The sequence below is a fragment of the Rhincodon typus genome, chromosome 32 (genome assembly GCF_021869965.1).
Source record: "Rhincodon typus isolate 14 chromosome 32, sRhiTyp1.1, whole genome shotgun sequence".
Lineage (NCBI taxonomy): Eukaryota > Metazoa > Chordata > Chondrichthyes > Orectolobiformes > Rhincodontidae > Rhincodon > Rhincodon typus.
The window spans coordinates 22,824,884-22,841,478 of NC_063363.1; the positions used below are offsets into that span (position 1 = coordinate 22,824,884).

The following is a 16,595-nucleotide window of genomic DNA, read 5'->3' on the forward strand; positions in this document are numbered from 1 at the left end:
AATATAGAATATATTTAAAATTTAATATATTTGAATTATCAAAAAGCTGAAAGCACAAATTTTAATATCAATGAATTAATTAGTGGAAAGCCCCCTTGTCACAACTTTAATAGTCACATTTACCACCAACAGAATCTCTCTCCTGTTCCTCTCTATTGTTTCTTTGGTATAAAGATAAGAGTTAATTTTGTGGTTCATCTTTACCAAAGTTATTCTATAAAAGATTTATATTTGATTTATCACAAATAGTTGGAGAACTGATGAACTATAATTGTTTTAAATGTAGATTCATTAATGAAGGAGGTGTCAGACAGAGGGCAAAATGCAGAAGCACATACTGAGGTTTAAATCAAGAAATACAAATTTTACAGTAAAATACTGTAAAATGTTTTCATCTTACGCTCGTCAGGACAAATGCAATAATTCAAACTTCAGATGATCCCAACATTGATTCTCTAGGAGAAGAAGGTGCTGATTAGATTGTCCATATGGTTTTTATTGGTCAAGCTATTGCAGTGGAGAATGCAAATCAATACAAATATAGTAGAGAGGCATTTCAAACTATAAAATACAAGGAGAAAGAGGTTACATATCTATTGTCAGGATAATCATGAGCTAAACATATCTTCATGGTTTTGAGTTTCTGAAAATTGGTGAAAACTGCAGTTCTCCTGTAATTCACTAGTAAAGCTTTTGGGTTGTTTGAATAGCTCCACTTCTAAATAAAAAAATGGGTAATTTCTAGTCAGGCTGAAGGCGCATTGATAATGCAACAACTTTGCACATATTAATGTGATATTTGCTTGGACTGCAATAGCTGCACTTCAGAAGTACCTAATCATTGTGAAAATGATAAAATAAACAACAATGGCACTCCAGCATTATGTCCACATTCAATCCTTGATGTCATATTTACCAATAGATTAAAATTAATACAGTAGCGAGAGTCAAGTATGACAGCACCAATGATCCATCCCCAGAATCCAATATACTGAGCCCAGTTACCCTTCCGAGTTTAAGGATAACTCAGGCATTATTCTATCTCACTAACAGTGCAAGATTCAAATGCAGGCATCTGAAGTGAAAAGGGAATATAGTAACACATTTTATCATGACATCCCTTTTTTTTTAGTTTAACAGGTCTTATTATTGTGATAACAAGGCTCATGAATTGGACAAATGCTGTGGCAAGTCTAGTTCAGTTTCTGGTCAATGGTAACTCCCCGGATGTTGATAGTTGGGAAGTGAATCATGGGGTAAAACCATTAAATGTCTAGGGCTATTGGTTAGACGCTGTCTTGCTGGAGATCATCATTGAGTTGCACCTGTGTAATGTGAATGGCACTTGCCACTTGTCAGCCAAAATCTGGATATTGGCTGCATTTGGACATGGTTGTGAATGGTACTGAATATTGTGCAGTCATCAGCGAGCATCCCCACTTCTGTCCTTTTGCTAGATGAAAGGTTATTGATGAAGCAACTGAAAATGGTTGGGCCTAAGACACTCCTCTGAAGCACTCCAGATCTGTCCTGGAGCTCAGATGACTGATCTCCGACAACTGCAACCATCTCTCTTTGTGCCAGGTATGACTTCAATCATGGAGAGTATTATCCCGATTCCTATTGTTTCCAATTTTGGTAGGGGTCCTTGATGCCACACTTGGTGAGAAATGGCCTTGATGTCAAGATCAGTCACTCTTACCTCACCTTTGGAATTCAGCTCTTTTTTTTCATTTCTAATAGAAGCTGTTAATGAAATTTGGAGTTGAGTGGCCCTCGCGGAATTCAAACTGAATGTAAGTGAAAAGGTTATTGCTGAGCAGGTGCTGCTGATAGCACTGTTGATGTCTCCTTCAATCACTTTACAGATGATCAGGAGTGAACTGATGGGATAGTAATTGGCTGGGTTAAATTTCTCTTACCTTTTGTATCTAGGACATATCTGGGCAATTTTTGACATTGTCAGGAAGATGCCATCGATATCGCTGTACTGGAATGGCTTGGCTAGGGACCCAGAAGGTTTTGGAGCAGAGACCTTCAGTACTATTGCCAGAATGTGTAGAGCTTTACAGATTTTTGGGTGTTTCTTGTTATCACATCAAGGGAATTGAATTGGCTGAAGATTGGCATCTGTGTTGTTGGAGACCTCCAGAGGAAAGAGAGATTGAATATTAACGCAACACTTCTGGCTAAGATTTTTTGCAAATGCTTGTATTGAGGATGGGGATACTTGTGGACCTCCTCCTCCAGTGAGTTGTTTAATTGTCCACGACTATTCACACCTGGATGTGGCATAGCTTAGATCTAATCCTTTGGTGGTGGAGTCACTGGGTTTGTTTATCAGTTGCTGCAAATGCTGTTTGGCACCCAAGTAATCCTGTGCTGTACCTTCACCAAGTTCACATCTCATTTTTAGGTATGCCTGTCCTCCTTGCATGTCCTCCTGCATTTTTCACTGAACTAGGATTGATCTCCAGCTCGATAATAATGGTAGAGTGGGGGATATACTGGGCCACAAAGTGCCTATATGTGTGAGAGTGCTGCTGCTGATGGCTCACAGGCATATAACACAGTGATACTAGAACAAATACAATGGTGAGTACATTCAATGTGACGGTGGGGATTTGTCTAAACAAGGACTCTGTAGTAGTCAGTTCTATAGCTAGTGTCATGGGCTAATGCATTTACAGTTTTCAGATTGGTCAAAATGAGGTCAAGTATTTTTTTCCCTCTTTTTGGTTCCCTTACTACCTATCACAGACTCTGTCTAGCAGCTATGTCCTTTAGAATTCAACCAACTTGGTCAGTCATGTTCCTGTCAAGTCACTCTTGTTAATGGACATTGAGGTCCCCCACCCAGAATTCATTCTGTATAATGCTATCCTCCACCATATGATGTTCAACATGGAGGCATATCGATTCCTTAGTTACCCATGTTTGACATGATGCCATAAGATTTTATGGGTCCACAGTCAATGTTGAGGACTCTGAGGGCAACTTTTAAATTTAGAGGTAGTAAGAATTGCCGATGCTGGAGTCAGAGATAACACAGTGTGGAGGCAGCAGGAAAGCTGATGTTTCGGCTCGGGACCCTTTTCTGAAGAAGGGTTCCGACCCGAAATGTCGGCTTTCCTGCTCCTCTGATGCTGCCTGGCCTGTTGTGTTCCTCCACTCCACACTGTGTTATCTTTAAATTTAGAGATACTGACACTTCTCAGGTTTGAAAGACCATGAAAATGTTGCAGTGATTTTAAAACTTGAATATGTGCAATCTTATATATTTTGTTGGTGGGATGACACAGTAAAAATGCCAGAAGTAAGGCATAAAATGAGGAAAAAGTGAATTCAAATCATGGCAATAATCACAACAGTGAACTTGAGTGAAGTACATGCCTATAATTTAAAGCAGCTGAAAATTGTGTTGACTTTCACTTTTACAGAAGCTGTTACTGCATACATACTGTTCTTCTGACTGTAAGAGAAACAGATAATGTTTTGGGGAACTGGGTCCGAATCCCACCATGGCAGATGGAGGAATTTGATTTCAATAAATATCTGTAATTAAGAGTCTAATGATGACCATGAATCTATTGCCGATTGTTGGAAAAACCCATCTGGTTCACTAATGCCCTTTAGCGATGGAAACTGCCATCCTTACCTGGTCTGGTCTACATGTGACTCCGGATCCACAGCAATGTGGTTGACTCTTAACTGCTCTCTGGGCAATTAGGGATGGGCAATTAATGCTGTCCAGCCAGCGACGGCCTCATCCCATGAATGAATAAAGAAAAAACAAAAAAAAACCCTCCATACCGCCACCTTTGCAGGGCTTTTCCTGCCAGTATTTTCCATCATGCGTTCTCTTGGGACCCATAGTGCTAAATGGTATTCAGTTTTATGCTCTGATCCTTTGAAAATACAGGTCGGGTAGCAGACTGATTGAGGACTACATCCCATAGTTTTTGAGACATGGCTACTTAAGTGATGGACATGGAGTGTGTTTGCCATATAGGCTGCTGGGACATGGTGCAGCTAGTGTTGAGTTGTCTTCTTGAACTACTGCAGGTAGGTGTGTGCGTGTGTGTGTGTGTGTGTTAGTTCCTCAAAATGAGGATGATTCTTGTTCACGGCATGAACTTGTGCGTGGAGTCTTTTAACATGGGGAAGCAGTTATGCTGCCATGACCACATGGTTATGAGTGACCAGGAATCTCTCTTGCACCTACTACCTGACATAGGCATACCATCAAGATTTACATGATAATCAAAGGTTTGGCCCCATTATGACACAACGGCTTTTCTAGTAACAGTTTCTCCTAGGATTTCTTTACATTCTGAAAATACCAGAGTCAGATTTTAAGGCACTTGACCTTCTGCCGTTTCTCACTAATAAGATGGTGTATGAGGAGAACCTATATGATTTACACAGAACAGTATTCCATTTTTTTGTTTCTTATAGCTGTAAATCCACTTCAAGCACTCTCCTTTCTTTTTGAGCTGAATTCCAAACACAGCCCATGTTGTGTTGTATTGTATTGTAATAGCACAATGATTGTGTTAGAGGGTGCTACGTTCCAGTTGGTGCAATCAATTTGGAATGTTGGCCTTTATGACCATGCTAAATAAGCATGAAATAACCATAAAATCTAATGATAGAGCAAGAATTAACTGTACTCATCCTTACACATTTATTTCATGCTAGTCTATGTATATTTGTTAGCAGTGAACTAAGAATGAATAGTTGTTCATTATGTTCTATGCTATTAGTTGTTATTGTTATTATCATCATTGATTTCTGATTCCCCTGACATTAACAGTGAACGAGAAAGTTATATAAGAAGTCTGTGTTCAAAACCCATAGATGCTGGTTACTCAATATAAAGGAAAAGCAGGCAGATAATTCCAAAAAGTGACTTGTGTTATCTTCAGAATCTCTGAACTTTACCTTTCATCAATTTATTGGAAAAATAGCTTGGGATTCATACTTGTGTATAAGACTTCAGAAAAGATGCATTCTTAGCTTCCTTTCAAATGTGTCAACTTGACTAATTCTATCCGTTTGACAAAGCCCGATTATGTCTGTAGCAGAACAGCCATATAACTATCAATGGATGAAATTCAGACTAATTTGAACCTGCCAGCAGTTTCAAAAATTGAGCTGAACACAGAGATATTTTAACAATTATTTTCTGTAACTACATTAATCCCACCACAATTTACACTATCACAAGGTCAGTATGTGTTAAAAAAATCAATAAAATGTAAATCATTGTAAGCACAGTAGTACATTTAATTGGAAGCAGCACAATATGTTATCATGAGATGACCATCACTTCATAACAAGAGACCACTTCGTGTTTATGATGGCAGGTATGCTTTAAAAAAAATTACTTAACAGACTATACTGAAGGACGAATATGCATCTGACGTTAAGTCAGCAAAGAAGTATACAATAGTTCTGCTCAGGTAGTAGGTTAGATTTGTTTTCCTCTGCAGCGCACTGGAACATATCTGTGATGAGCTTCTTTGGTTCCCTTGATGAACAATCTTGTTGGGATATTGACCTCAGCTTTTTTGCAGTTTTAGGTCTCAGTTATGTTGCACCAGTGTTGGATACAGTTCTGACATCACTGTCATTGGGCAGCTAGTACAATTAAAGCAATTTAGGAAACAATTTGAATGAGTGTCTGCAACTTTTTTGTTTTAAAATCAAAGCTCAATCAACTCTTTGGACATTCAACCAAAACAATGGTAGAAAAAATGCTTAACACAAATACATTCACAATAGAAAACTGACAGGCAATTAATTTTATGCTCTGAACATTGACATTTTGATCACAATGGATCATTTTACGCTTGCATCAGTATTTTGTATTCAAATGAATCAGGAACTCTATTTAGGGAGACTAAATGAGTGTGGTTTAATCCACTGTATTTTATACAGTAGGAGTGAATATTGGTAACCAATGTTCGCCCAGGATATCAATGTAATGACAATGGAATTGAGGGCAGTTGAACCCTTTGAAATTCTATCAAATACGGATTACAGAAACTAAGAAAATAATTTTGAGCACTGGACACTTTTCCTGAATTAACGTGACATGAACTAAATTCATATATAATTTGTACTAAAAATCCTGTAATTTAGGACATAAACTGTTCTCATCACCATTGTTATATCACTTTGAAAGGAAAAGTAACTTGGGTGAACACTGAAGCACATAGGGCAGTCGTCTGATTGTTATGTTGTCTTTAATACGTCTAGAATAATCAACTATAGGATGTGAGCACACTTCCCAAGAAAGTAGCTTAATAATTTGAATTCCATTTTGAAAAATTTGGAATTAAGACTAAAAAGGGTGGTATTGGTAAAAGTGGCCCTGCAGCTGTTGGATTGTTACTAAGACCAATTGGTTCCTTTATTTTTTTGGGAATTAAATCAGTCATTCACCTCGATTTTGGCTGATACACAGCTCCGCTCCTGCAGCACTGTGGTTCATGCTTAATCCCCCTTCTGAAGTGGCCTAGCATGCCAATCATTGTGTCAAATTTCTACACCACCTCCATAGGGCAGCTAGGAATGGGCAATAAATGTCAACTTTGGCAATATACCTGCATCCTTAGAATGATTATACAAACATATACAAACTTCACAAAAAATGATTTAACAAGACTACAGTAGAAGGTTACATTTTCACAATATTAGTAGATGTTCAAGGAACTTTTATTAAGTAAAACAAAATGAAAGCAATTAAATTGAATTAATTTCAATGTTTGCTTACTTCCACTATATTAAAATGAGTTAGTAAATAGATATATTTTGCGTACAAGACATTGAAATAATTTTTTCGTGCGGGGAAATTCACACAACGTCCTTGAAACTATGGCAGAGTACATTTTTGCCTTGTTAAACTTTGAATTCTCAAAAGATCTAATGATAAAATCTACAGCCAAGTCTTGAAAGCATATCGAGAAGTTATTTTAATTTCTGTCTACATTTTACTAGATAGCATTCTAAGGGGAATGAAACAAATACCACTTCATAGTATTGGGTCTCCTTGCATCATGATGGCCCATTATACAATTCAGTTTCATGAGATGATTAGATCTTGGATATTAGCGTGAATTTGAGCTTTGTGGGCTCTCATGCATACGATAGGCACACATGTAGAAGATACCTAGGAAAGAAATGAAACAATATACTTATGTCTTACTATCAATTCAGTTCAAGACTGAGTGCAAATGTGAAATGATTTAATAATAATCCAAATACTCATACATTTCTTACAGGGCGATGGTGGCTTATTGATAATGCCACTAATAATCCAGAGATCAGGACAGTGTTCTGAGGGCATGGGTTCAGATCTCCACATTGGAGCTAATGGTATCAAAGTCTGGATTTAAAGCTAGTCTCAGTAACGGTGTTCGGAAAACGATCACTGATTGTTACAAATTCCCTTTAGGGAAGGAATCTGTGATCCTTATGTGGTCTGTCCTACATGTGACTCCAATGCCGCAATAATGTGGGTGACTCTTAACTGCCCACTGAAAAGGAGAACCTGTCATCTCTTATTTGATTCCCCTTCCCCGCCATAGTCAGCAGAAGGAAATGAGGCGCTCGGCAGCCAACTGATCCCTTTAATTGTCCAATTTATTGACACTTCCCACATCCTTGATATTTTGATTGTGTAATGGTTGGCGGGGGGGAGGTGGGGGGTGTTGGCATTATTTGGAAACACTATCAAGTAAACCTGGAGGCCTTTCAGTAGGATCTGGAAGCCCTCCTTGATGGTCCATGAAGGGACAGCCATTAAAATGGTTATCCGCCTCTCAATAATACACTGATTCTCCATTAAATGCATAGCAATAATCATGGAAGATTTTACTCGTATATGGATTGGAAAAGTCAGGTGAGCAAAGGCAGCCTAGAAGAAGAGTTTGAAGAATGTTTTCAGGATAATTTCTTTGAACAGTGTGTTCTGAAGCTGCCAAGGCAGCAGGCTGTACTAGACCTGTTACTGAACAATTAGATAGGATTAATTAATAATCTCATTGTGAAAGTGTCTCTTGGTAGCTGCAACGACAGTATGATTGAACTTTGCATTCAGTTTGAAGAAGACAGGAGTAGGTGCCAGACTCTTTTTAAAAAAATTAAATATGGGCAATCATGACAGCATGAAAGTGGAGTGAGCTAAAGTAAATTGCCACATTAATTTAAAGGGTGGGTCAATAGTGATGCTGCAGCAAATGTTTATGGGGATATTCCAGAATATGCAGAATAGATACTTTCCAATGTATTAATGTTAAATATAGTACTAAAGGGAAAAACATTTAATATGCAAAGACAGGTAGCAGGTTAGAAGGTTGGATGGAATAAAGAAAAGAGCAAAGAATACCAAAAATGAATAAGAAGGGAGAAATTAGAGTATGAGAGAAAGCTAGCCAGAAATATTAAAACAATCAGATAATAAGAGTTTTTAAAAACATTTAATATAGAAAAGAATTAACAAAGTGAATATTGTCCTGATAGAAAGTGAGACTGAAGAATTAATAATGACAACTAAGGAGATGGCAGATGAAGTGAACAGGTATTTGTATGAGTCTTCACTGTAGAGGATGCAAGTAACATTTCAAAAGTAGAGATAAATCAAGAAGTGGAAGAGAGGGATGAAGTCAGGAAAATTAGAATTTCAATTGACCTAGATTGACTAACATCTACTAACATTGACTGGAGTTTAGAAGAGGAAAAGGTAACTTGATTGAAACATTTGAAATTCAGTCAGAAGTAGTACTGAGTAAACTGTTGGATCTGTGGGCTGACAAAGTGCCGAGGACATTATCCTGATGGTCATTATCCCAGGGTTTTAAAAGAAGTGGTTTGTGAAATATTTGAGGCATTGATTTTAAATTTCCAAAACCTCTTGATTTGAGGAGGGTTCCATTAGATCGGAAGGCAATGAATGTAACTCCTTTAGTGAAGAAGGGAGGGAGATAGGAAACAGGAAACCACAAGCTAGTTAGCTTAACATTTGTCATAGGCAAGATGTTATAAGCTGCTGAAGCTATTCTTAAGATCTTAAAGCAGGACACTTCAATAAGTTTAATGTAACCAAGCAGAGTCAACATGATTTTGTGTCGAGGAAATCAGATCTGACCAACTTATTGGTTTCTTTGAGGAGGAAACACATGTGTGGACAAACGGGAACTGGTAGATGCACTGCACCTAGATTGACTAACATCTACTAACATTGACTGGAGTTCAGAAGAGGAAAAGGTAACTTGATTGAAACATTTGAAATTCTGAAGGGTATTGACAGGGAAGATGGGGAGAGTTAAGGTTAAATGTTTCCTTTTATGGGAGAACATAGAAGTAGTGGCCTATGTTTAAAAAATTAGGGATTGTCATTTAAAATAGAGACAAGCTGAATTGTTTTCTCTTGTAAGGTATTTGGGAACCTGTTTTTCAAAAAAAAAGGAAGAAGCAGAGGCTTTGATTATATTTTTAAGGCAGAAGTAGACAGTTTCTTGTGAAACAAGGGGCTGAAATATAATCAGGGCCTGGCAGGAATGTGGATTTGAGATCACAATCAAATCAGCCATGGTCTTATGATTAGTGGTGCAAGCTCGAAAGGCTGAATTGTCTACTCTTGTTCCTAATTTCATATATTTATATGCACGTTAATATGTCTATAAGGCCCACTGCCTCCTTGACATTTGTGCTTAGTTACTGATTCCAGCTTCCCCACAGAAATCTACTGCTTCTCTCTAAGGGCGCATTTCCATTGAAGTGCCATCTTCCTGGAGCTGCAGACACAGCAAAGACTACCACTAGTGGGGATGCTACTGAGCCACCAGGCCTGTAACTGGGGTGGTGAATTCTGGTGCTGGCAGTGACCATATGATTCTGGTATTTCACTGCCCAGCAAAGTGGGGTTTCTCCTGCTTGCAGCCCTGACGACATGACTTGCAGGTAGATGACAAAATTCAGACCAATGAATCTGAAAGTGATCAGGACATTATGAAACCAGCTGCAGTTGTAATGGAAAATGCCATCGGGTTTGTTAATGCCCTTCAGAGTAACGTGGGGCTTATAAAATGCATCAACAATTGATTTTACCAAGCTTTGGAAAACTGGAGAAAGTATAGAGACTGCAAGTTATTCTTGCAAAGGGGCCTCTGTTAACAGAAAGGAAGGAAGCCAGAGATCAGAACTCAACTGTGATCATTCCATTCTTTTTCTGGCTTTTCCTGATTCTCCTGGTCAATCACAGCCTTCATACCATATTTTCCTGTTCACTGTCTGTCAGATAGAGGAAGGAAATCTCTAACTTCATTTCTGTTTGACTAAGGAAATAAAGTGAATCTGAATGTTCATGGATTTAACACTTTCCATACTGATGGATCCATGCCAACCTGTCAAACTTACCAGCTTAGAAAGCAGTAGATTACCCGATCATGCCCTGTTATCCATTTTTATGTCATTGTCGCTGTCTTACAGTACTCATCAGTGCCTTACTATTCAACAAAGGAGATTTTTAAGAAAGTAACAGAGAGAAGAGGAAACTTAGGTTAGAAGGATTTATTTGTATCTGTTCTTATTTAGACATCTGATGCTGACAATCCTTTTTTGAAAAAGTTCATACACATCAGTAAGTCTCCAAGTTTCATTCTTTGTCAAGTTAAATGTTCTCAGCTGGTTGATATACTTAACCTCAGTGGTTTTGGGAAGCAATATCTAGCCAGCACTGCTTCTCCTTGTTTCTGTAGGGTGATACCTTTATCTACATATACTGTTTGGTCAGAGGAAGGGTAGACTTAGCTGTGGTAATTTCTTGCTGGTAAAATAATCCACCACACTCGCAGCTCAGCTTCCATGTGAGAAAGAAATAGCAATAGAATGCAATTGTAATGTGAAACAATGACCTTCAGTCAAGGGTAATTTGGCTTTTGGTGATCCATTGTAACGCTGGTCATAAAGAGAAAGAGAGAAGTTGAATAGATGGTTAAGAAATTCCTCTCTTACAGAAAATAACATCTTACCTGCAAAGACGTTGAGCACCACAGCCACCCACCCAATGATATAAGACCAGGAGAAGCGCCAATGGCCATACCGTTTACCATAATAGTTCACGGTGACAGCTGTGTAAATGGCCATGGCTAGCAACACAAACAAACCTGCCAAAATAAAAACCAGAAGAGGCATAATGATGCTATAAGTTAAGACATACTGAAAAAAAGACCTGAATGGCTTCATGGGTTGATGATGCTTGAAATCATTCACAGCACTTACATGAAATAAAATACAAGACACCTGCAGCGAATGTCTTGTCAAATTTGTTGAAAGAAGAGTACTGCATAAATGCCATGATGCCAATAATGATGCCGATGATGCCCGCCAGGAGGGACAAGATCATAAATGCTCGTGTGGCATCCCAGTAAGCTGGAATAAATCCAGGAAATCAAAGGGAAGTATTAGTTATTTATCCTAATACATTAGAACAAAGTCAATTTAAATATTATAATCATTAGTTACAAAAACATAAATAAAACAAAGAATTTCATTGTCAGTTCACAGACCAGTTGTATGAAAGTGTATTGAATATGGATGACTTTTGACCCCTATTCGAGTTTCAAGTGAATTAATGATAGTTGCTGACAATATTAGAAATTTTACAACATTGATACAATTTTAATTCTCTACAGTTCACAGTGCAAGCAAAATAGCTCTGATAACACCAGTACCTTAATGTGCTTCATGTAGCATCATAAAATATTGAAGGATGTTGTGTGTATCAAGCAACATTCCCCAGAAAGTTATTGTTTCAACTCGGTTGTAAGCTCTGGAAGGGTCGTCAACTTGAAATTTAACTCTGTTTCTCTCCACAGAGGCTGCCTGACCTGCTGAGTATTTCCAGTCTTTCCTGTATTATCAGTATGGGTAAATAGCAATGTACTGTGATCCATTTGTAGAATTAGCCAATTAGTAATATAAAAAAAAGGAAAGTAAACTGTTATCCGCTGGATGTATATTCATAAGTTAAGCAGTGAATTTAATGTGCTTTTAATTCCTCTATTCGGCAATTAAAGCTATTTCAATCCATGATAGAATTATTTTATTTTGTTGAATTACAGGCACATGTTCACACAACACTGAATGACCCAGATCTTATGAGAGGTGACAATCATTGCTAGAATGCCGCTCTATTTGAAAATTCTCCAGACATAAGGCAGTTCAATATTTCTTCCAGGACCTCCAGAGTTTGGTTTTTTCATAAATGTAGAGCATCTTCTCCATCTGGAAACAATGTTTTAGTGGAATTGAGTCTGAAGGCTTCAGGACATTCCCCTTGTCACAGGAACTAGTGCCATATTGCACATTCAAATGTCCAGTCTTTGAATATCAGTGAATAGATGAGTTGCCACCATCCCTGGTGGTCCAGTGGTTAGGATTCGGCACTTTCGCCGCTGCGGCCTGGGTTCGATTCCCGGTCAATGAATCAGGATTTATTAGGGGCGGCACAGTGGCTCCATGGTTAGCACTGCTGCCTCACAGTGCCAGGGACCTGCGTTCGATTCCACCCTCATGCAACTGTCTGTGTGGAGTTTGCACGTTCTCCCTGTGTCTGTGTGGGTTTCCTCCAGGTACTCTGGTTTTCTCCCACAGTCCAAAGATATGCAGGCTAGGTGGATTGGCCATGCTAAATTGCCCATAGTGTTCAGGGATGTGTCGATTAGGTGGGTTACAGGGCGATGGGCCTGGGTGGGATGCTCTGAGGGTTGGTGTGGACTTGTTGGGCCGAAGGGCCTGTTTCCACACTGTAGGGATTCTATGATTCTACGATCTATGAATGGGTAGATGGGTGGAGTAATTGGGTAAATTGGTAGGATGGCTGAGGTGGGCATGTGGTTGAGGTAAGTGGATAGATGGATGAGACCGGTAGGTGTTGAAGTGGGTGTGTGAGGTGTTGAAGTTGGTAAGTGGGTTGAGATAGTTGAAAGATGAATGGGTGTGTAGAATGATGGATGGGTTGGAGAAGGTAGCTCTGCAGTCAGGGGGAGGAGTCAGTATAGGTTGGTCGTGATGGAGGATGGTGGTTGAGGTTTGGGTCGTGGGTGGTCAAATAATCGAGGAGTAATTGTTTCAGGGAGTTAGTTAGGTCAGCAGGGTTGTATCAGGGAAGAAGTAGTTGGGTAGATGGGGGGACGAATTGGATCATACAGGGATTTCTCCGTTTGCGTTGACTGGGTAGCTGGCTATTGGGATGGAGGGTCACCTGAGTTGTTTGGATGTCAATTCTGGAGCTACTAAGGAGGTATACTTGATTATTTTCTGTCTAACATTTCATGGTAAATTTCAGATAAATACATTGGAACTGTCTGCAGTCTCTGACAGAGCCAGAGACATTTGTGGAGGATCAATGACAGCAAGGCCTCAGTGACAATTGAAACTGAACAGGCAATTCCCACATAGGTTTGCAGGGTTGTAATACCCAACTTCAGGGACATGTCCAGTCTAGGAGATCTGAAGATTTGATCCAGTAGTCAGATAGTTCACCTTTCATTCAAAGAAGTGGACTTCAGCAAGGCATTCATCAAGGTTCTGCATGATAGACTGGTTAGCAAGTTTAGATCATACGGAATCTGAGGGGGAGTCTTGCCAATTGAATACAAAATTGGCTTGAAGGTTGGAGACAGAGGGTGGTAGTAGTTGGTTGCTTTTCAGAAAGGAAGTCTGTGACCAAAGGTATGCCACAAGGATTGGTGCTGGGTCCACTGCTTTTCATCATTTATATAAATGATTTGGATGTGAATATAGGAGGTACAGTTAATAAGTTTACAGATAACACCAAAATTGGTGGTGTAGTGAACAGTGAAGATGGGCTGATGGGCTGATGAGTGGCAGATGGAGTTTAATTTAGATAAACGTGAGGTGTTGCATTTTGGTAAGGCAAACCTGGGCAGGACTTATACACTTAATGGTAGGGCCCTGGGGAGTGTCACCAAACAAAAAGAAGTAGTGGTACAGGTGCATAGTTTCTTGAAAGAGGAGTTGCAGTGTGGTGAAGAAGGCATTTGGCATACTTGCCTTCATTGGTCAATGTAATTAGTATAGGAACAAAAACAGAAGTTGCTGGAAAAGCTCAGCAGGTCTGGCAGCATCTGTGAAGAAAAAGACAAAGTTAACGTTTCGGGTCTGGTGATCCTTCATCAGAACTGTAATTAGTACAGGAGTTGGTGGCGGGGGGACATCAAGTTGCAGCTATACAGGACATTGGTGAAGTCACTTTTAGAATACTGTGTTCATTTCTGATCTTCCTGCTATAGGAAGGATGTTGTTAAACATGAAAGGGTTTAGAAAAGATCTTAAAGGTTGGTGCTGGGACTTGGAGGGTTTGATTTATAGGAATAGCCTGAATAGGCTGGGGCTTTTTTTCCCTTGAGCATTGGAGTCTGAAGGGTGACCTTGTAGAGGTTTATAAAATCAGGAGGGGCATGGATGGGGTGAATAGCCAAGGGCTTTTTCCCAGGGTAGGGGAATCCAAAACTAGTGGGCATAGATTTAAGGTGAGAGGAGAAAGATTTAAAAGGCACCTGAGGGGCACCTTATTCAAGCAGAGGGTGGTGTGTGTATGGAATGAGCTCCACAGATAAATTGAGAGGGACAAGAAAGAATGAAGTTCAAGAAATCTGAAGTTTGTAAGTCAGTATCTGAACAGGAAATATGCCATTTTGGGTGCAATTCATTTCTGAAGAAGGGCCACATCCAAGATATTACCTGACGTGTACTCACTGTGATGTGACTTTGTTTCTAGGCAGATAATTTGCTGGTTGAACAAAGGAGGACTGATTGTATTTTTCTGCTAATATCTATGTCTGCAACGTGGGAGTTTAAACATTGGGATATTTGGGAAATGGATAACTATGCATGTATAGATATAAATATTGACTTCACAAATTAATGTGTTATAGCTTTATTTATAAGATATGAATAAATTGCAATGTTTGTTGTCCCTCTTCATGTCATGCCTTCATCTTTTGAAATTGTTCTGTCTCTCCTAATTATCTTCTTTGCATTGCACCCATTAGACTCCCCTTCTCTCTTTGTACATCTCACATACTTTCTCTCCTTTCTCTGTATCTACTTGCTTGTGTTCACCTATCTTTTTTAAATGTGTTTTGCATCTCTATATACCTGCAGTGATGACACCAAGACAGATGCAGTGAGCTTGATAGACAGGGCATGTTTCCAGTCCTCTGTGTGTTTTCTACTTCTTTTTAAAAATGCCTCCTACTCAGTGACTGCCTTTGAAACAATTTTAAAGAAATAACTCAATTGGTATATCTTCTGTGATCAGCACACCTTAGAGTTGAACCTGCTTTGGATTGTAGCCTTTATCAACCAGATCATCAGACATGCTGTAATTGTGTTATATTGACTCCTAAGTATAATCACCTTCTAAAAATATCATGTCTTGTTTGAGAAACATGAAGTAAGCTGCACTCAAACTGCCATTTTTTATATACAAACAAAACCGCAAATATCTGCTAGTAGTATTCAATGACCTTTCTACTTATTCACAAACCCTTGTTAGATTTAAGAAATGCATTTATGGCATTCCTAAGTTTTTGTGTTCATTCGCTTTACTATGAACTCATTCTTGCCTGCTTTTGATCTCCTTACCAACGCTGTCAGTGTGTAGATAACATTTTCCTGGCACACAATATCTCCATAATCCCTGGTGCATAAAACTGCCAGAATGGCGATATTGCATCCAGTAATCTGTTGCTGTGGAAACCACGAGTAGGATATTGCCCACACCAGCACAGAACAAGCCTCCTCCCATGAAACTGTACATTTTGTTGTTGGAAATACAGCCTGTAAGAGGAAATAGAAAACAAAAGGTACAGATTATTATTGATTTTATATATTTTGAGTGATTCCAATTTCCACAAATATTAACAAGTTAACTGTGCATGTAGCAAATTTCTTTAGTATACTCAACGCTTTACTGCAATGAAAAATAATGTTTCTCTTGGTTTTATAGAATATTACCCACTTTCACCAACTGTTAGAGCTCTGAACATATCAAGGATAACCCTTTCTGTCCTGATTGCTTTCCACAACTTTCAAAGAATATGCTGGCTCTGAAATTTTGAGGTTTTCCCTCAAACGTGTCACAAAGTAGAATATTGTTGCTGGTATGGGCACTTTGCCTGGTCTTGAAACTGGGCCTGGCTACAGATGAAAGGTGAGACCTGCATCCGATTTGAAAAGCCTGCTATACTAAGTATTCAACAGGTACATAAGGGGCCAGCAGCTGACTTTGTCAGTGACTAGGGATCCCACGGATGGAAATCCCATTCACTTAGGCCTGCCAGCAAATCTGGCAGCTGTACACCACAGGAAATGCCACCAGGAAACCAATAGTAGCTGAAGATTAAGCATACAGCTAAGGACAAGAAGTTGGATTTCAAAGGATTGCATCCCTTTCTGATGCCATGTCCCTCACGCAGGCACTGTGTGCCTGAGAATGAGGGAACCCCTCCTCTATCCAGCCCCACCACCTGGGGGTCTGCAAAAAAACCCAATAGGGT

The 16,595-nt window shown here is 39.2% G+C and overlaps 1 protein-coding gene across 1 annotated transcript; it reads right to left on the reverse strand.

Moving 5' to 3' along the window:
* Positions 1 to 7,115: 7,115 nt before the first annotated feature.
* Positions 7,116 to 15,856, reverse strand: lim2.1 (lens intrinsic membrane protein 2.1). Its single transcript, XM_020530722.1, has 4 exons — positions 15,682 to 15,856; positions 11,290 to 11,439; positions 11,040 to 11,174; positions 7,116 to 7,177 (listed from the first exon to the last, which is right to left on the reverse strand). Exons 1-4 carry the CDS (start codon positions 15,854 to 15,856, stop codon positions 7,116 to 7,118), a joined length of 522 nt encoding a protein of 173 aa, XP_020386311.1.
* Between the last annotated feature and the right edge of the window lie 739 nt (positions 15,857 to 16,595).

Coding starts and splice junctions, on each gene's coding strand:
- lim2.1 (XM_020530722.1), bottom strand. CDS start 15,856: ATGTACAGTTTCATGGGAGGAGGCTTGTTCTGTGCTGGTGTGGGCAAT. Junction 11,440..15,681: donor TCTACACACTGACAGCGTTG/GTAAGGAGATCA, acceptor GATTTATTCCAG/CTTACTGGGATGCCACACGA. Junction 11,175..11,289: donor TGTCTTGTATTTTATTTCAT/GTAAGTGCTGTG, acceptor TTATTTTGGCAG/GTTTGTTTGTGTTGCTAGCC.